The sequence below is a fragment of the Cetorhinus maximus genome, chromosome 24, assembly GCF_964194155.1.
Source record: "Cetorhinus maximus chromosome 24, sCetMax3.hap1.1, whole genome shotgun sequence".
Lineage (NCBI taxonomy): Eukaryota > Metazoa > Chordata > Chondrichthyes > Lamniformes > Cetorhinidae > Cetorhinus > Cetorhinus maximus.
In genome coordinates this window covers 18,673,077-18,692,356 of record NC_135902.1, presented here as the reverse complement: position 1 = coordinate 18,692,356, position 19,280 = coordinate 18,673,077, and the positions used below count along the sequence as shown (strand labels likewise).

At 46.9% G+C, this 19,280-nt stretch overlaps 1 protein-coding gene across 2 annotated transcripts in view; it reads left to right on the top strand.

Annotated features, from left to right (window-relative positions):
• The first annotated feature begins 1,927 nt into the window (after window positions 1–1,927).
• LOC144699664 (transient receptor potential cation channel subfamily V member 6-like) overlaps window positions 1,928–19,280 on the top strand; it is a 45,842-nt gene continuing 28,489 nt past the window's right edge. Inside the window, exons 1-6 of one of the 2 annotated variants that reach the window (XM_078570788.1) lie at window positions 1,928–2,249; window positions 4,071–4,168; window positions 8,437–8,559; window positions 9,725–9,865; window positions 12,944–13,042; window positions 15,393–15,565. In XM_078570788.1, coding sequence (XP_078426914.1) covers window positions 2,119–2,249; window positions 4,071–4,168; window positions 8,437–8,559; window positions 9,725–9,865; window positions 12,944–13,042; window positions 15,393–15,565 — 765 coding nt within the window. In that variant the 5' untranslated portion in view covers window positions 1,928–2,118. The remainder of the gene's footprint in view (window positions 2,250–4,070; window positions 4,169–8,436; window positions 8,560–9,724; window positions 9,866–12,943; window positions 13,043–15,392; window positions 15,566–19,280) is intronic. The other variant, XM_078570789.1, reaches the window with a different exon arrangement.

Here is a 19,280-nt window from a genome sequence, read left to right as displayed (position 1 = left end):
AGCCCCTGACCCATCACTTGGTCTCCCCCAGCCCCAATCCTGCCCGGCCCCCTCACACCCCTGGCTACACAGATCTGCCTCTTTGTGAAAATCACCCCTTGTCTTCCCAGAATTTTCTAAACTTATATCATGGCACCTTAAAGCCCCATTATTGGATCAAGAGTGATAATTTCTTTATTTCCTGAGCTAGGTGTCATCAGTCCAAGTCCAGCTTTAAAAATCCACTCAAAATATTGCAAGGTAATTCGGAAATGAAGAAGACCATTTGGCCCATTTAAATCCATCCATCCAGAGAGCTGGTAAGGTCCTCCTATTGCTCCCTTCCTAACAGAACTGTGGGTGTACCTACATCATATGGACTGCAGCAGTTCACTTTCTCAAGGGCAGTTAGGAATGGGCAATAAATGCTGGTCTAGCCAGTGACACCCACATCCCATGAATGAAATTTTAAAAATAAATCACTTTACATTGTTGCTGTCACTGGTCACTCAAACCAATTCCGCTGGGTGGGACATGTGTTCATATGCCAGACACCAGACTCCCGAAGCAATTGCTCTACTCAGAACTCAGTTACGGCAGGAGGCTCCCAGGAGAACAGCGTAATCGTTTTAGGGGTGTCCTCAAAGCATCCCTGAAGAGGTTGAACATTTCCGCTGACTCATGGGAGACCCTGGCTTGTGACTGACCAAAGTGGTGAAGGGTCATTCGGGAAGGCACTGAACTCATTGAGACTTCGTCGGGAGCATGCAGAGGCAAAGTCAAGGCATTGGAGGGAGCGCACAAACCTTCAAACACCTCATCTACCCAATCCTTCAAGTACCACCTGTCCCACATGCGACAGAGTCTGTAGATTGCGCATTGGACACATCAGTCATCTCACAGTCCACATCTAATTGGACTGGAAGCTAGTCATTATCAATCCTGAGGGACAGTCTGAGAAGAAGAGAGTCTGCTTGGAAGTTTATTCCACACATTGGTCCCAATGATCACATTGTGTCAGCTATGACTCAGTTGGTAGCACTCTTTGAGACAGAAGGTCGTGGGTTCAAACCCCACTCCAGAGACTTGAGCATAAAGCCCAGGTTGATACCGAATGCTGCAGTGACACACAGGTGATCTATTGGATGATATGTTTAGTCAAGACCCATCTGTTCACTCAGCTGAATGGGAAGGATTCCAAGGCAATATCTTGAAGCGGAGCAGGGGACGTCTCCCCAATGCCCTGGCCAATATTTATCCCTCAACCAACATCACTTAAAGGCAGATGATTGAATCATTTCAGATTGCTGCTTGTGGGAGTTTGCTGTGCTCAGATTGCTGCTGCATGTCCTACGTTACATCAGTGACTACACTTTAAAAATAACTCATTGGCTGTAAAGTGCTTTGAAACAGCCTGAGGATGTGAAAGGTGCTACAGAAGTGCAAGTTCTTTCTTTGCAGCTGTAATTTTGACTTTGAACGACAGTATAAAATGGGCGATATCTGATTCACTGCCCTTTACATGTCTCTTGTGACTTGCATTTCTAGAAGTCATTGGAAATGAATATTAGGAAAACAGGTTGGTTTGATAACACCCATTTTACATGTTGCCCAATATCAAGTCTACTCCCTCGTGTGAAGAAAATCTTTCTCGCATCTGTCCCAACATGACCTTTCACCAGTCCGACTTTCAGTATCTAAAAGTGGTTGGCTATTCAGGTGAAGGATCAGAAAGTCATGAATTTTGTAAAGCATTTGTTAGATCGGGGGCCCTTCCAATGCTGCATTACATTGACCTGGAAACACAGCCAGCAGGACTCAAAGGGTTAAGGCACAAATGTGGGAAATGTTTGTTGCTCCTCCCAAGGGTGTTCCAGTTCCTGCAGTGTGACTACATTATCAGCCTCTGCCTGAGAGAATGTGCAACAGGCTGGATGCACTGAGCTGAAGCTAACTTCTTATAAGATTTTATCTGATTGTCTGCCAACAAGCGGCAAAGCAAGTTTTTGTTCCCTAAAGCTAAGCTCCAACGTTTCATTCTAATAAATCAGCTGGAGACCATTGCTGGAAAAGGTCCCTCTTGATTTTCTGGTGGTATTGGATCTGCGAGTCTCTCTGTGTCTGGAGTCCAGGGACAAAATGCCGGGGCTCTTATGGGAAGGCTGGAGGTTGACCCTCCCGAACTGGCTGCGTGGGCTGGTCCTGGATTTGCAGTCCGAGGAAGGGTTTGGTCCAGAGGTGTACGAGTTGCATGTGCTTCAGCGGAAGAGGTGAGCGAGTGTGAGTGTGAGACGGTGATCACAAACAGTGTGCTTGAGTGTGTCAGCCCCACCTTGTTGGATGAAACCATTTCCTGTACCCTGGACACTGCCGCTTCACAAATCAGTTTGTGAGTGAGTCAGTGTTCAGTAGAAGCCTGATCGAAACTGTCCCAAATCCATTGAGGGGCCAGAGTAAAACGGGAAATAAATAGAGGGAAAACAGTTGTGGAAGAATATATAATACGTGTAAGGGTGAATTGTCTGAGGCAAAGGCACACAGGAAGCACCAACCGAATGATCTGGCACAGAGACCAACCATGCTCCCAGTTTCCTGGGGATCCCAACAGTGGAGCTTTGCAAAGTTTGAGACCTGGAAGTTAAGCTGTGATATTACCAGATGGGAGTTCAATGGTACAGTGTCACATTTGTCATCTGCTAGTTTAACTGAAGCGCTGACCCCTTCTACGCCTCCAGCTGTCTAGGCCTTAAGTTCTCCCTGACCCTCCCCACCTCTCTACACTTTTCTCCTCCTTCATGACCCTCCTTAAAATCTACCTTTTTGAGTTAAAGTTATGGTCTTCTGCCCTCATACCTTTTTTACGGTCTGGTATCAAATTGTTATCTGATAAACATCCTGTGAAGCAGCTACGTTAAAGATGCCATATGCTGTTGTTGGTATGAATGTTTTAGACCTTCATATGCTAATATTGCACAGTATAATGGGCACCCTGGCATTGCTGTTGGCTTGCAGGCTAGCTCCTCATTCTCTCATGGCAGGAAGGGCCTCACAGTAAGCAGTCATCACCACAGATGCCATTGGTGCCACCACACACATTGGCATTGGTTGAATCAAGGTACCCCTTTCTCACTTAGTCTGACCCCCATCCAACTTAGAGTGCAGTGAATGCCAACTGCCTATGCGGAAGGAGTTGGAAAGGTCCATCCAGTAGCATCCTCTGGCCGTTTGGCCCATGTAATCAATGAGCCTGGCACAATAATCTGAGTGTACATACATGCAATTGAAAGCTGGAATACCGTAATGTGTGTCCATGTGTATTGTATGTGTGTGTCTAAGTGTAAGCCCACATTTACTGTGGCAGAACCTGATCGACCTACTGTGCATTTCCAGCATTTTTTTCAGCATAAATTTAATGGAAGGCTGCGTGTTGACTGAAAGATTTGGGTCATATGCTATCATATCTTTAAACTTAATGATCATGCGGCCCCTCCCCAAAATGGGATTGGCACTATTCCATAATTGTCACTAGGTGCCAGCACTAAGCATTCTGAGCTCAGGAATAACAAAGACTGCAGAATACACTGGGTAGACAATCAATTTCTAATAAACATCCCACTTGGGTAATTAAACTGTTATTTCTTATTACAAAAGCTGCCTGAACTACTGCATACCCATAGTCTTTTCTGATTTTTATTTTAATACAGAATAGAGCTTCTTTTTTACTGTCCCCATCAAACACTCCCAGAACAGATACAGCACAGGTTAAATACAGAGTAAAGCTTCCACTACATTGTCCCCATCAAACACTCCCAGGACAGGTACAGCATGGATTAGACACAGGGAAAAGCTCCCTCTTTACTGTCCCCATTAAACATTCCCAGGACAGGTACAGCACGGGTTAGATACAGAGTGAAGCTTCCTCCATGTTGACCATCAAACATTCCCATGACAGGTAAAGCATGAGGGTAGATATAGGTCAGTATCTGTCAAGCAGTCTGACAATACAGAAACAGTGAAAGGATTGAACGCAGAAAGCTAGAGCTGGTTGTTGTCAATATATGTTAATGTATCCACTCATTCTTTATTAACAGGATCAATGAATCACCTCTACTTTTTGCAGCCAAAGAAAATAAAGATTGTGATATTTTTAAACTCGCACAATGTCCATCATTTAATCTTTTGGAAACAGGTGAGAATGGTTTTAAAAAATATATCTACTCCACATGTACATCATGCCCAAATTTCTATTCTCACAGTTTGTAGTCCTGTTTTTATTTAATGTTGAGACTGCCCGTGTGAGGATTTAGAATGGAAACTCTATGTACAACAGTTGCCTGTCTGTCACAATGTAGTTGCAGTAGTTTTCCAATATATGGTGCTGTGGAGCATGTTTCTGGCGTTTCCCACCAACACTGTGCCCAGCTTGTGCACAAAGTCGCTTTTTCTCATCAGAGGCAATTTATTAGACTTTCACAATCTTCTTTATTTCAATTTTAATTTCTGGGCTCTGTCATGGTACTGGGGTTAAAGCAGATGCAGAGAGTCCCGCTGGAAGTTTATGTAAAATGAGGACAGAGTCAGACTATTCAGAGATGTCTCTATGACCTGTAATCTGCTGTCAATCAGTGTTACTGCTGATTGCAGTTCTGCCGAAGGGTTATGAGGACTCGAAACGTTAACTGATTTCTTCTCCACTGATGCTGCCAGACCTGCTGAGTTTTTCCAGGTAATTCTGTTTTTGTTTTGCAGAAATATACCTCAGCAAGAACAGAGATAGGAACAGGAGGGGGCCATGCAACTCATTGAACCTGTTCTGCCATTCAGTTATATCACGGCTGGTCTGTACCTTAACTCTATCTACCCACCTTATTGCATCATCCCTATCCAATTATTCACATTTGAAAAGCTAGAGACAGTAATATGTCTGATAATTATCTTATTCATTGCAATACATTAATCTTAAAACCCCATATAGAACAATGCAAACAACCTTACATCTAACACTTACATGTGTAGGATTTGGTGAGGGATCATGAGAATGCCTTCTCCAAGTCTGTTCACGCTCCCTGGTCTTGAAGGTAAGTAGAGCAAAAACATTACTCCTCCTTCTATATTATTTACTTAATGGCCTGTTCCCACCACCCAGCCCCCTACCCCACCCTGTTCCCAGTTGTTTTAATAGATTCCCAGATAGGGATGAGGGGGCCTCACGTCTATTCAATATCATACTGTGACTCCCTTTCACTGCTTGTCCTGAACCATAGCTTTGAACCATAGCGTTTGAGTTCAGCTCTAAAACAACATATTGCCACTTTATATTGCAGCAACCTACATCCCCCCACCCCTCTCACACCCATCTGTGTGTTTAAACCCTAACAATCCTTTGAGCTCAACATTATCCAACCAGCTTCTTTATTTATTGATCTCTATGGACCTATCCTCACAGTGCAATATCTACAGCCCCAAAATTAATCCTTCTCCAAAGTCATCAATGTCTTTGAAGATTTGGGAGAATACAGTTGTGACAAATTCGATCTATATTACTGTTATAGAGTCATAGAGTCATAGGGGTTTACAGCACAGAAAAAGGTCCTTTGGCCCATCGAATCTGCGCCAATCAAACAAGTGCCCAACTATTCTAATCCCGTTTTCCAGCACTAGGCCCATAGCCTTGTATGCCATGGCATCGCAAGTGCACATTCAAAAGCTTCTTAAATGTTTTGAGGGTATCTGCCTCTATCACCCTTTCAGGCAGTGAGTTCCAGATTCCCACCACCCTCTGGGTGAAAAAATTCCTCCTCACGTCCCCTCTAAACCTCCTGCCCCTTACCTTAAATCTATGCCCCCTGGTTATTGATCCCTTCACCAAGGACAAAAGTTCCTTCCGTGGTGGAAGCAGGTACGATAGTGGTGTTTAAGAGGCAGCTTGACAAATACATGAATAGGGTGGGAATAGAGGCAAAATGTTTTAGTTTGACAGGCAGTATGATCGGCGCAGGCTTGGAGGGCTGAAGGGCCTGTTCCTGTGCTGTACTTTCCTTTGTTCTTTGTTCTTTGTCTACCCTATGTATGCCCCTCATAATTTTATACACCTCAATCATGTCCCCCCTCAATCTCCTCTGCTCCAGGGAAAATAACTCCAGTCTATCCAATCTCTCCTCATAACTAAAACTCTCCGGCCCAGGCAACATCCTGGTAAATCTCCTCTGCACTCTCTCTTGTGCAATCACATCCTTCCTAAAATGCGGATTCCAGAACTGCAAGCAATACTCTAGCTGTGGCCTAACTAGCGTTTTATACAGTTCCAGCATAACCTCCCTGCTCTTATATTCTATGCCTCGGCTAATAAAGGCAAGTATCCTTCTTAACTACCTTATCTACCTGTCCCGCTACCTTAAGGGACCGGTGGACATGCACACCAAGGTCCCTCTGATCTTCGGTACTTCCCAGGGTCCTACCATTCATCGTGTATTCCCGTGCCTTGTTTGTCCTGCCCAAGTGCATCACCTCACACTTATCTGGATTAAATTCCATTTGCCACTGATCAGCCCATCTGACCAGCCCATCTATATCCTCCTGTAACTAAGACTATCCTCCTCACTATTTACCACCCCAACAATTTTCGTGTCATCCACGAACTTACTGATCAATGCTCCTACATTCAAGTCAAAATTGTTTATATGTACCACAAACAGCAAGGGACTCAACACCAATCCCTGTGGAACCCCACTGGACACAGGCAACCATTCACAAAAACACCCCTTGACCACCACCTACCACTCAGCCAATTCTGGATCCAATTTGCCAAGTTGTCTTGGATCCCATGGGCTTTTACCTTCGTTATCAGTCTCCCATGCGGGACCTTATCAAAAGCCTTGCTGAAGTCCAAGTTGACTACGTCAAATGCATTGCCCTCACCCACACACCTGGTCACCTCTTTGAAAAATTCAATCAAATTGGTCAGACATGACCTCCTCTTAACAAAACCATGCTGACTGTCCTTGGTTAATCCATGTCTCTCCAAGTGTAGATTAATTCTGCCCCTCAGAATTGCTTCCAATAGTTTCCCCACCACTGAGGTTAGACTGACTGACTTGTAGTTCCCTGGTTTATCCCTTCCTCCCTTCTTGAATAACAATACCAGATTCACTGTCCTCCAGTCCTCTGGCACCTCTCCTGTGGCCAGAGAGGTATTGAAAATTATTGCCAGCGCCCCTGCTATCTCCTCCCTTGCCTCACTCAACAGCCTGGGATACATTTCATCCAGGCCTGCAGATTTATCTACTTCTAAGCCTGCCAGACCACTTAGAAGCACCTCCCTTTCTATGCTAATTTCTTCAATTATATCACAGTCCTTCTGCCTGATTTCCATACCCACGTCGTCCGTCTCACTTGTGAACACTGAAACAAAGTATTCATTTAGAACCCTACCTACGTCTTCCAGTTCCACACACAAATTACCACTATGGTCCTTAATGGGCCCTACTCTTTCCCTAGTTATCTTCTTACTCTTAATGTACTTGTAAAATAACTTTGGATTGTCCTTTACTTTACCTGCCGATGATTTTTCATGCCCTCTTTTTGCTTTCCCAATTTCCTTTTTAAGTTCCCCCCTACACATTCTATACTCCTGTAGGGCTTCTGCTGTTTTGAGCCCTCGGTATCTGTCATAAGCCTCCCCTTTTCTCTTTATCTAATCCTGTATATCCCTCGACATCCAGGGTTCCCTGGGTTTGTTGGTCCAACCCTTTGTCTTTACTGGAATATGTTGGCCCTGTACTCTCCCTATTTCCTTCTTGAATGAATCCCACTGCTCTGATGCAGATTTACTTAAAAGTAGCTGCTCCCAGTCCACTCTGGCCAAATCATATCTGATCTTATTAAAATCAACCTTCCCCCAATTTAGAACTCTGATTTCTGGCCCATTTCTGATCCTTTTCCATAACAATCTTGAATCTAACGGAGTTCTGATCACTATCTACAAAACGCTCCCCCACTGATACCTATACCACTTGCCCAGCTTCATTCCCTAAAATTAAGTCCAGGACCGCCCCCTCTCTTGTAGGACCTTCTATGTACTTGTGCCTTTCTTAGAAATAAAAGTAATGCAAAAGCATATCTATCTCCTTACCTAACAAGTGATGTGCCAACGAAGGGTCCAGCTAGAACATACCAGTTAGGTCAGGGTAAAGTCGCCCTTCTTGAGTAACAGCATTGGAACTGAGCAGGTCATGCCCCCTACCCACCCCGCCATCTTGGAAAGTCATGGTTACCTGTCTCTGAAATGTCACCCCTCACCCTGCTCCCCCCACTACTCCTCCTCCTCCCCAAAATGGCACAGTGAATCTCTGGATTCCTCCCCAAGTTGCTCAATGCCTCTTCTCAGTTGTCTTTCCTTCCTCTCAGCACCAGCTTTACTAAATTCCATCTCAGGCTCTCTTCGCTCTCTTTCTGCAGGCACTATGGGGGAGACAGCGTTACATGTAGCAGCCATGTACAATGCCAATAAGGCAGCGATCGCACTCCTTGATGTGGCGCCTGAACTCATGAACATTTCAATCACGGGGGAGCTGTATGCAGGTACAAGCTGCATTTCTACTGGATTTTCTTCCCATCTGCCTAGGGGGTTTCAGCATAGTGATCCCGGGAAACCCAAATACAAGTACTGTGCACCTCTGCTCATACACAGTACTGTGTGAGGAATAAAGAATGGGCAATGAGTGAGAAATGGAGGATGGGTATTGAATAAGGTGTGGGGGGGAGTGGGTGATGAGTGGAAAATGGGGACTGTGTAGTGAGTGAGGAATGGGGGGATGTATAGTGATGAGGAATTGGGGATGAGTAGTGAGTGAGGAATGGGGGGATGAGTAGCGATTGAGGAATGGGGGATGGGTGGTGAGTGAGGAATGGGGGTTGGGTAGTGAGTGAGGAATGGGGTATGGGTAGTGATGAGGAATGGGGATGGGTAGTGAGCGAGGAATGGGGGAATGGGTAGTGAGCGAGGAATGGGGGCTGGGTAGTGAGTGAGGAATGGGGGAATGGGTAGTGAGTGAGGAATGGGGGGATAGGTGATGAGTGAGAAATGGGAGGTGGGTAGTGATGAGGAATGGGGGATGAGTGAGAAATAGGGGGTGGGTAGTGAGTGAGGAATGGGGGATGGGTAGGGAGGAATGGGGGATGGGTAGTGAGCGAGTAATGGGGGTTGGGTAGTGAGTGAGGAATGGGGGATGGATAGTGAGGGAGGAATGATGGGATGAGTGATGAGTGAGAAATGGGGGTTGGGTAATGAGTGAGGAATGGGGGATGGGTAGTGAGGAATGGGGGATGGGTAGTGAGCGAGTAATGGGGGTTGGGTAGTGAGTGAGGAATGGGGGATGGATAGTGAGTGAGGAATGATGGGATGAGTGATGAGTGAGAAATGGGGGTTGGGTAATGAGTGAGGAATGGGGGATGGGTAGTGAGGAATGGGGGATGGGTAGTGAGTGAGTAATGGGGGTTGGGTAGTGAGTGAGGAATGGGGGATGGATAGTGAGTGAGGAATGATGGGATGGGTGATGAGTGAGAAATGGGGGGTGGGTAGTGAATGAGGAATGGGGGTGGGTAGTGAGTGAGGAATGGGGGGATGGGTAATGTATAATGTATGAGAGTGTTGGGTGTGAGTGTGATTTTGGCTGAAACTACTGATGTTTTTTGTGAATAGATATTGATCAATTCAGAAATGATTAGATATCATTTTGCTAAATAGGGGAAACAGTCCTTCACATCGCTGTGGCAAATGGGAATGTGAGTCTGGTGAAAGAACTGATAAGTCGGAAAGCCGACGTGGTAGCACCTCGAGCAACTGGGACCTTCTTCAGAAAAAACAGCAGGAGTATCATATATCATGGTGAGTGGAGCATCCATTCAGGCCTAGTATTCAGTATCATTGGTAGAGCTTCACCCACTTTAATAGCTGGGGTACTGCAGTTTCTTTATGCCTGACCCTCTGACAGGCATTTCCAGCAGACAGATGCTGGAATGCCAAAGACAAAAATGTTGGCTTTAAATTTAATAACAACATCTGACATCTATGTAGCACCTTAAATGTAGTAATCAATCCCAAAGCACTTTACAGGAATGTAATCAATCACAAAGTGACACTGAACAACGTAAGATGATATTCAGACAGGTGACTTGGTCACACAGGCAATGTCTTAAAGGAGAAAAGAGAAGTCGAGATATGGAATGAATTAGGGAGGGAATTCCTCTGTTTAGGGCTTTGTCAGCTGAAGGCACAGCCGCCAATGCTGGGGCAAAGGAAATTAGTGATGGGCAGGAACCAGATTAGGAGGAATACAGATATTTCAGAGGGTTGTGGGACTGGAGGAGGTTACAGAGATAAGAGGTCGTGGAGGGAATTTGAACATAAGAATGAATATTTTGAAATTCAAGGCATGGGCCAGATGCCAATGTGGGTCAGCGAACGTAGCAGTGTTGGGTAATCGAGACTTGGTGTGAGTTGGGTTACGGGCAGCTGAGTATTGGATGAGCGCAAGTTGATAGAGGATGAAACTCCCAGTGAGAATGGGCTGAGTTGAGAATTCTTAAGCTTTGGAATGAAAATCGCAGGAGGCAAAGGTTTTAGCTTTGAAATTCCGATCAGCCTATTTCAATGGAAGTGCAGCATAGCAGGTTTTAAGGGCATTTATACCTGGCCAGGGTGCCTTGGCAATCATCCCTGTCATCCAAATGTAGGGCCAGCCCTGTTCGGTACGCACCTTCACATTATTTTGCAGACCCCCTGGAAAGTCTGTTTGGACCACCAGGGACCAGTGGATCCCAGTTTCAGAATCACAGATTCAGATCTTAAGCTCTGGAATTCTCTCTTACGCCTCTCCCCTCGCCATCTCCCTTTCATTCTTTATGGCCCTTCATAAGCCGCACCTCCCTGACAAAGTGTGCTGGCTCAGTTGGCTAGGTGGCTTGTGTGGATCAGATTGGTGTCCAGAGCAAAGGGTTCAATCCCCATTTCTGCTGCAGTGGATTCGAATCCTGCCTCCTTGCCCTGCCCATTGTGCAGGTCGTGGGGCTGTGGGTCAGACCTGCCTTCAGAAGAGAACTGAAGAAGATTACATGTTAAATTAAATCACCTCAAGCTTACCACAAAAAGGTTAAATTCCTCTAGCAACACAAGAGTTAACATGTTGCCGTACAGTTCAATTCTGCAGTCTCTTAGCACAGTTATTAGCTCATGGTTGCCTAGTGATATTCAGTCCTTACAAGTGATAGGCAATCACCATCTCCAACAAGACAAAACCTAACCAACTCCCCTCAACATCCAATTGCATTACTATCACTGAATCCCTGACTATCAGCATCCTGGGGGGTTACCATTGACCAGAAACTGAACTGGACTAGCCAGATAAATACTGTGGCTACAAGAGCAGGTCAGAAGCTGAGAATTCTGCAGTGAGTAACTCACCTCCTGACTCCCCAAAGCCTCTCCACCATCTATAAGGTACAAGTCAGGAGTGTGATGGTATACTCCTCACTTGACTGGATGAGTGCAGCTCCAGTAACACTCAAGAAACTCGACACTATCCAGCACGAAGCTATCCACTTGATCTGCACCCCATCCACTACCTTAAACATTCACCCTTCACCATCTGCGCAGTGGCTGTAGTGTGTACCATATACAAGATGCACTGCAGCAACTCACCTAGGCACCTTCCAAACCTGTGATCTCTACCACCTGGAAGAACAAGGGCAGCAGACGCTTAGAGACACCACCACCTACAAGATCTCAAAGCCATTCACCATTCTGACTTGGAAATATATCACCATTCCTTCACTGTCACTGGGTCAAAATCCTGGAACTCCCTCCCTAACAGCACTGTGGGTGTACCTGCACCACAGGAACTGCAGCAGTTCAAGAAGGCAGCTCACCACCACCTTCTCAAAGGAAATTAGGAATGGGCAATAAATGCTGGCATTGCCTGCTACACTCTCATCCAATGAAAGAATAAAAGCAAAATGCCATACTATTATTTTTATAGAACTGCCAATTTCAGGTGAGGCATTGAAGTGATGACTCATCAGTCTGTTCCTATAGCTCAGGCAGATGTTAACAATCCCTTGGCACCATTTGAAACATTAGGAGTTGTCCTGGTATCTTGATCAATATTGTTCCATAGACCAACACAATCAAAAACTCAATATCACAGAATCACAGAATTCTAATGGCACAGAAGGAGGCCATTCGGCCCATCATGTCTGCACCAGCTCTCCAAATGAGCATTATGACTTAGTGTGATTGCCCTGCCTTTTCCCCATACCCCTGCACACAGTTTCTATTCAAATAATCATCTAATGCCTTCTTGAATGCCTTGATTGAATCTGCCTCCACCAGCGCATCATTCATCTCTTGCTATTTGTAGTATCTTGCTATGTGCACCTTAACTGCCAGATTTGCCCACGTAACAGCAGTGACTGCACTTCACAAAGTAATTCATTGGCTGTGAGTGTCCAGAGAATGTGATAAGACATGTTACAAAACCAAGTTCTTCCACCCTTTCTTTCATCATTGTCACTCTTTCATGAAACATTAGGAACAGGAGAAGGCCATTCAGCCCTTCAAGTCTGCTGCACCTGCTGCATTCAATTAGATCATGACTGTTCTATATCTCAACTCCATTTTCCCACCTTAGCTCCATATTCCTTGATACCCCTACTTAACAAAAATCAATCAATTCGTCTTCAAACCTCCAAATGATCCCCACCATTCACAGCCTTTTGAGAGAGAAGTTCCATAATTTCACTAGCCTTTGTGTGAAAAAGTGCCTCCTGATGTTCCCCCTCATTGTCGGCTCTAAGTTTAAGATGGTTTAACACATTCATAGAAATTACCTAAGTGGAGAAACTCCCATACAACTGTATTAATTTTAATGTCATCAGTTTCAGTTTCTGGCTGTATTTCTTTGTCCAGGTGAGCACGTGTTGTCTTTTGCTGCTTGTGTTGGGAATGAAGAGATCGTCCGCATTCTGATTGAAAACGGGGCCAACATCAGGGCACAGGATTATCTGGGTAAGAGTCGGAAAGGGGCGCCTCTCATTTTGATTTCACCGCTGAGTTGTTGAAACAATGCAGAAATGTTGCTCAATGGATTCATACCTTGGCGTGACAAGCCAAGATCTGCAGTGATGTGTGCATGTGTGCATTACACCAGCTGACAGACAGGCTTCTGTTGTGCTCAAATATCATTAGTTTAAGCTGATCTGATCTGCTCACAATAATTTTTGACTGTACGGGAACACTGTGAGTGCACTTGGTCTTCAGCAATGGTTTGCAGTGAATTGACAGTCCGTATTACACCACACCTGATCCTCTTCTGTTTACTTCAGCCCATTTCACCGTTCTGCCAGAAATCACTGCCACCGTGCCGGCGGTAGATCTCCGCAGCAGTGACTACAGCCTTCCTGGTCCTGGAACCTAGAAAAGCATCAACCAGCAATCTGTCCTCCCTCTAACTCACCCACTTTCCCACTCTCTTGGGTGCTGGATTTAGATTTGGAGTCAAGGGATCCCCGAATTCAAACTTGGCTGAACTTCCAAACTCCCTCCCGTCCCCTGCCCCTGCCCCACCCCCATATACACCATTGCACTCACACTCTTACAGAGTCAATATAAACATTATGAACTGTTCAGAGTTTGTGGGGTGGGGGAGTGAGGGGAGTGTAGGGGAGGCATAATTACCACCCCCAACCCCTCATACTTCGGCTGCCACTTATGCCAGGATTGACAGCTCCCCAGGGACTTTTGGCTTGTCAAACTCTACCTGTGATCAGAACAAGCTCAGGAGGTCTGGCTCTCACCAGAGTGACAAGGTGAAGGGTTCAGGTCCTGCCCCAGAGACTTGAAGACAAAATCTAGGCTGACACTCCAATACAGTACTGAAGGAGTGCTGCACTGTCAGAGGTCCCATCTTTCAGATTGAATCAAGTCTGCTCTCTCAGGTGGACAGACAATATCCCATGATGTTCTTTCGAAGAAGAGCAGTGGAGTTCTCCCCACTGTCCTGGCCAATAGTTTTCTTTTCTCAGTCATCATCCCGAAACAGATATCTGGCCACTAGAGTTCTGTTGAAGGGTCATGAGGACTCGAAACGTCAACTATTTTCTTCTCCGCCGATGCTGCCAGACTTGCTGAGTTTTTCCAGGTAATTCTGTTTTGATCTGGCCACTATCACATTTTGAGGGACCATGCTGTGTGCAAATTGGCAGCCACATTTCTTATAGTACAACAGTGACTACACTTCAAAAATACTTCATTGGCTGTAAAGCGCTCTGGGATGTTCAGTGGTCGTGAAAGACACAAGTTCATTCTTTCTTTGTTGACCATCCATGATTAGGTTAAAGGAAGCGTGTATTTGAATTGCTAGTTTGATGAGATGCTAAACTGAGGCTTTGTCTGCTGTTTCAGTAATGTGGGGAGATACTAAAAATCCATGGCACTACTTGGCAAGGAACAGGGAGTTCTCCCTGCCAACATTCCTCCCTCTACCAGTGCAAATCAAAACAGATTAATTAGTCAGAAATCTATTTGCTTTTGTGAGATCTTGTTGGGTGCAAAATGGCTGCCGCATTTTGTATTAATAATGTTCACTGCACTGCCCAAGTAATTCCTTCCAGGCATTTCTGAGTTAGATGGTAAATCTCTATAAAAATAAAGCAAGCACTTACATTTATGTAGAAAGCAGTGTGAGATCATTTGTTTTAGTGATGTTGATTGGGGGATAAATGGGGAACTCCCCTGCTCTTCTTTGAATTCATCCACCTGAAAGAGCAGACACAGCCTCTGTTAAATTGTTATATTATTTGGAAAGAGCTAGGAACTAACTGCTATGGGGATGTACATCCAGGGGGCCACATTTACTTCTGCACAGCAGTCAGATGCCGAGCAACAATGTACCAGTCCTCCAACCCCATGCAGAGCTGTAAGAAATACACTCGAGGAAGCCCCAGCATTTTGAATCTAAATGTGTGATTATGTCAAGCTTCAGGGAACTAGAATAACAGCCTCAATTTAATGTCTCACCTGAAAGACAGCACCTCTGACAGTGCGGCAAACCCTCGGTACTGCAGTGGAATGTTAGGCTGCATTTTGTACTCAAGGTTCTGGAATGCGACTGGAGTTGGAATGGGAACTCACAACCTTCTGATTCAAGGGTGGTAGTTTTACTACCGAGCCACAGCTGACCCTTAATCTTCTTTTCGTTAATGTATTTAGGAGGTGGAGGCAGTTCTATAAAAGACTGAAGATCCAGTGGCTGGTGGGAGGTGATGACCAGAGGGGGGAAGGAGGATTGGCTGAGATGAGAGGAGCAGCCTTTTCCCGCAAAGTAGAAAACCCTCTATCCTGATGTGTCTTTTTTCAGGTAACACTGTTCTTCACGTTCTGGTGCTCCAACCAAAAAGTCCTCTCATCCCACAGATGTACGATTTAATCCTGTCCTACGACAAGGCAGAGAATGAGACTGCAGTTGACATGATCGTCAACAGTAACAGACTGACCCCCATCAAACTTGCAGCGGTTGAAGGAAATCTTCAGGTCGGGAACTTTTGTTTCTGTTTACATTGCCTTTGTCCACATTTCTTTCCTATTCTGCCCTCGTGGCACTGACTTTATGCTGAGATACGGTTCCACTGATGTTGACGTGTTTCTTCATTTTGCTCCAACTGATGCTCTTCATGTTTGAACCTAGCAAGTGAATGTTGGGAGGCCATTCAATGGTGCAGGTGGGCGGAATCATCCCAGAAGTGCGGTAGCAGGAGGGGAAAGGGACGTTTTACCCATTGGCCGCAATGGCAGGTTTTCACGCTGTATCGTCCCAATCCCTCATTAATCATGCATTCCCGGGAAACACGCCTGGCCCCGCCATCACCTCAGTCCTTCATTAAACCGGGTGCCATATTTAAATGCTGCCCCTGCACAGAACTAGCACTCTTCAAAGAATAGGAAGCTGATGGGAACTGTCGGCTGCCAAAGGGAGGAAACATGCTTCCCCCAGATTTAGTGCTGCCTCCCTCAAGCGTCTACTGGATGCAGTGGAGGCCCACTATGATGTCCTCTCCCCCGACTCTGGGTGAAGGCCAACAAGCAAGGTCACCAATCCAGTATGGGAGGCGGTGGCAGCGGTGGTCAGCGCCAACACCCTGCAAAAGAGGACAGCCACCCAGTGCCACTACAGGATCAATGATCTCATCCATTCCACCAGGGTAAGTCAATCTTCTCATCACTCTCAACTCACAAACTCACAAACCCATCACACACCCACAGGGATCTCACACCTCATGAGACAACAGCACTAACTCTCACACACACCCTCACATCTCCATCAGGCTCATATCCTCTGGAGCTCACGTCCTCATCCCATCCATGGCTCCACTCAGCACACAAACATTCCACGCAGTGCCATGTGTCCTGCTCACACTCGCTTCACCTGTTTTCATGTAGGAGAAGCCTGCTCACAGCAGCAGGAAGAGGTCCCAGACCAGGGGTGGAGTGGCCCACATTAGGCCCCTCACTCACTTTGAGCAGCGTGTCATTGTGCTGCCTGGTGAGGATGTGGACTGTGTCAGCGGTGACGGTGATGTCGGTGGAGAATACCCTCGTGAGGATCCTGCACCACATCATCCCTCTCTCAACACAACTGTGAGTGCTCTCTCTCCTGCTTTTGACTCTGCTGCCATGCACTAATTATCTCTACTTTGATTCACAGGGAGCTCTGCCAAGTAACCGACACCCTCAGCCAGCCAGCCCCTCAACTCCATCAAGGTCCTCACTTCCAGCCAACAGGACACCTCCTCCATTAAAGAGCTGGAAATAAGCAGCCTGGAAGACCCGTCACAGCGTTTACCCACACCCTCCACCAGCGCAGAGACACACACCTCGACCTAGATTCAGAGCAGGCTCGGGTTCACAATCTGGTGGTCATCGCATGAATATGTGTCCACAGCAGGAGGAGGCATGTTCAGCCGAGCTCCCCGGCATTCTGAGGACTGCTGGGGAAGAGCATCTGTGAGGTCCGAGTCAGATGACAAGCCTCTGGATTCGGCCTTGCAACTCATCGCGGAGAGTCAGCAGAAGGTGTGGGAACATCACACAGAGCGGTTGGAAGCCCTCAACACAGTGGCACACAAGTCAGAGGAGTGTGTTTGCCTGCTGTCTGATGAAGTGGTGCCCACATGTGTGTGTGTATACAGGTCTCCACGGGAAGGATGGCAGACGCCATGGAGACCCTGGTCCAGCAGAATGTGGAGATGTGTGCAGACCTGCACTCCATCGCAGTAGCAATGGGTGAGTTCCTGCAGTGGCAACGTGAGACACGGGACACCTCAAAGTCCCTCCAGGTGCTTGTTCCCCTTAAGGAGTCAGGCTGGGGCCCTTGGGCTCGCAAAAGGAGGAGAAGCGGCAGCTGGATACCCCTGGGTCATCCACTCAGGAATCTTAGGGGCTGTCCTCTCCCTCCGAGTCCCCATTGCCTGTGACTTCCCCCTGTCACCGTAGAGGGAGCAGCCGGCCCACAGGAGGACAGCCAAAGCAAGCCGGGGCCCTCAAGGCATCGGTCTCCAGAGGACCCATGCCGAAGTCATCAGAGGCAGCCAGGCCAACCGTTGCACAAGCTGTCTCCAACCTATTGCAGATGTCAGGGCAGCACCTAGAAGAACTGGTAGGCCTAGAAAAGTTAAGAATTTCTGATCAAAAATGGTTGCACGGGTGAACACATTCTGTCTCTTTATAATCTGAAAATATATTCGCTTAACATGTAATGATGTCTTTCAGTTTCATTGACAGGCTTTGTGAGTCCTCCCACTGCATATCCCCCCACTAGCAGTTCAGCTGTAGGCAACTGGCCCACAAGTGATTCTGGAGGGTGAGGTGTGTGTGCGGCAGGGCCTTTTGGAGCCTCGTGCAAGCACTCTCCCACACATGTGGATCCTCATCTCAATGTCCCGAGCATTTTCAATGCTGCCGGTGGGGTTCTCTTTCAGTTGTCCATCTGAGCTGACCTGCATCTCCGCCCACCCACTGATCACCGTCCTATGCAGAATCTCTTCTTGCCCAACACGAGTCTCTTTTCACTTTCAAGTTTAGAAGCACGGTACTGGTAAAGTTTGTCTTCAGCTCCCCCGCCCTTTCCCCTCCCCAAGTCACCCATGTCCTTTCCCCCATTACTGTTGACTTCCCTGGCATCACCTTCCACCTCCCCACCATCACCTATCAACCAGTACCCTTTTCTTTCTGGGATGTCCAGGTGAACGTGCACGTTCCCTATCTTCCTGAAAATCCCACCCCATCCACATTGGCCTCCCAACCTCCTCCATCCCACAGATATAAAAACAAAAAACTGCAGATGCTGGAAATCCAAAACAAAAACAGAATTACCTGGAAAAACTCAGCAGGTCTGGCAGCATCGGCGGAGAAGAAAAGAGTTGACGTTTCGAGTCCTCATGACCCTTCAACAGTTCTGTTGAAGGGTCATGAGGACTCGAAACGTCAACTCTTTTCTTCTCCGCCGATGCTGCCAGACCTGCTGAGTTTTTCCAGGTAATTCTGTTTTTGTTTTTCTCCTCCATCCCACCCCCAGGGTCTGTGTCTGCCTCCGGGTCCCCACCAACCACCCTCAACGTCCCTTCTACTGCTACCGCATGCATCTTTACCATCCCATCCTACCGGCTCACTCTGCCCTATCTCATTCTCACCATTCCCTCCTACCCTACCCATCCTTATGGATTCCTCCCCACTGTGAACTCGTCCCTCCCCTTGGACTCCTTCCCCCCCCCTCCAAACTCTTTCCTCCCCCAAAGTCCTGACCCCTCCAAACTCCTTCCCCCCTGAACTCCTTCCACCCCGAACTCCTTCCCCTACACCTTCCTCCCCCCTCACACCTACCTCCTCAGTTGCTGCGTTCTCCCCCATTACACCCTCTTCTCCAGTACTCTCTGCACCCTCCAACATCACCCCTACCCCCGACACCGTTGTTCTCCTCCTCCCAACCTCATCCCCAGCCCCCACCCGGTACACCTTCCTCTCCCACTCACAGCTGGACCATCCTCTCCGCCCTCTTGACAATAATCTGTAACAGACCACGGCAAAGACACGGATGTCCTGAAGCAGACCCTAAACGGTGACCTTCCACTTTCCGTGAGCTGCTACGCAGTGGTGTCATGTCCATCAGAATCCACCCAGCATGTGATGCGCATGTTCCTCCAGGGTCCAGTTGTTGTTGGGCTCCAGCACCTTCTGCTCCTCACATGTCTGC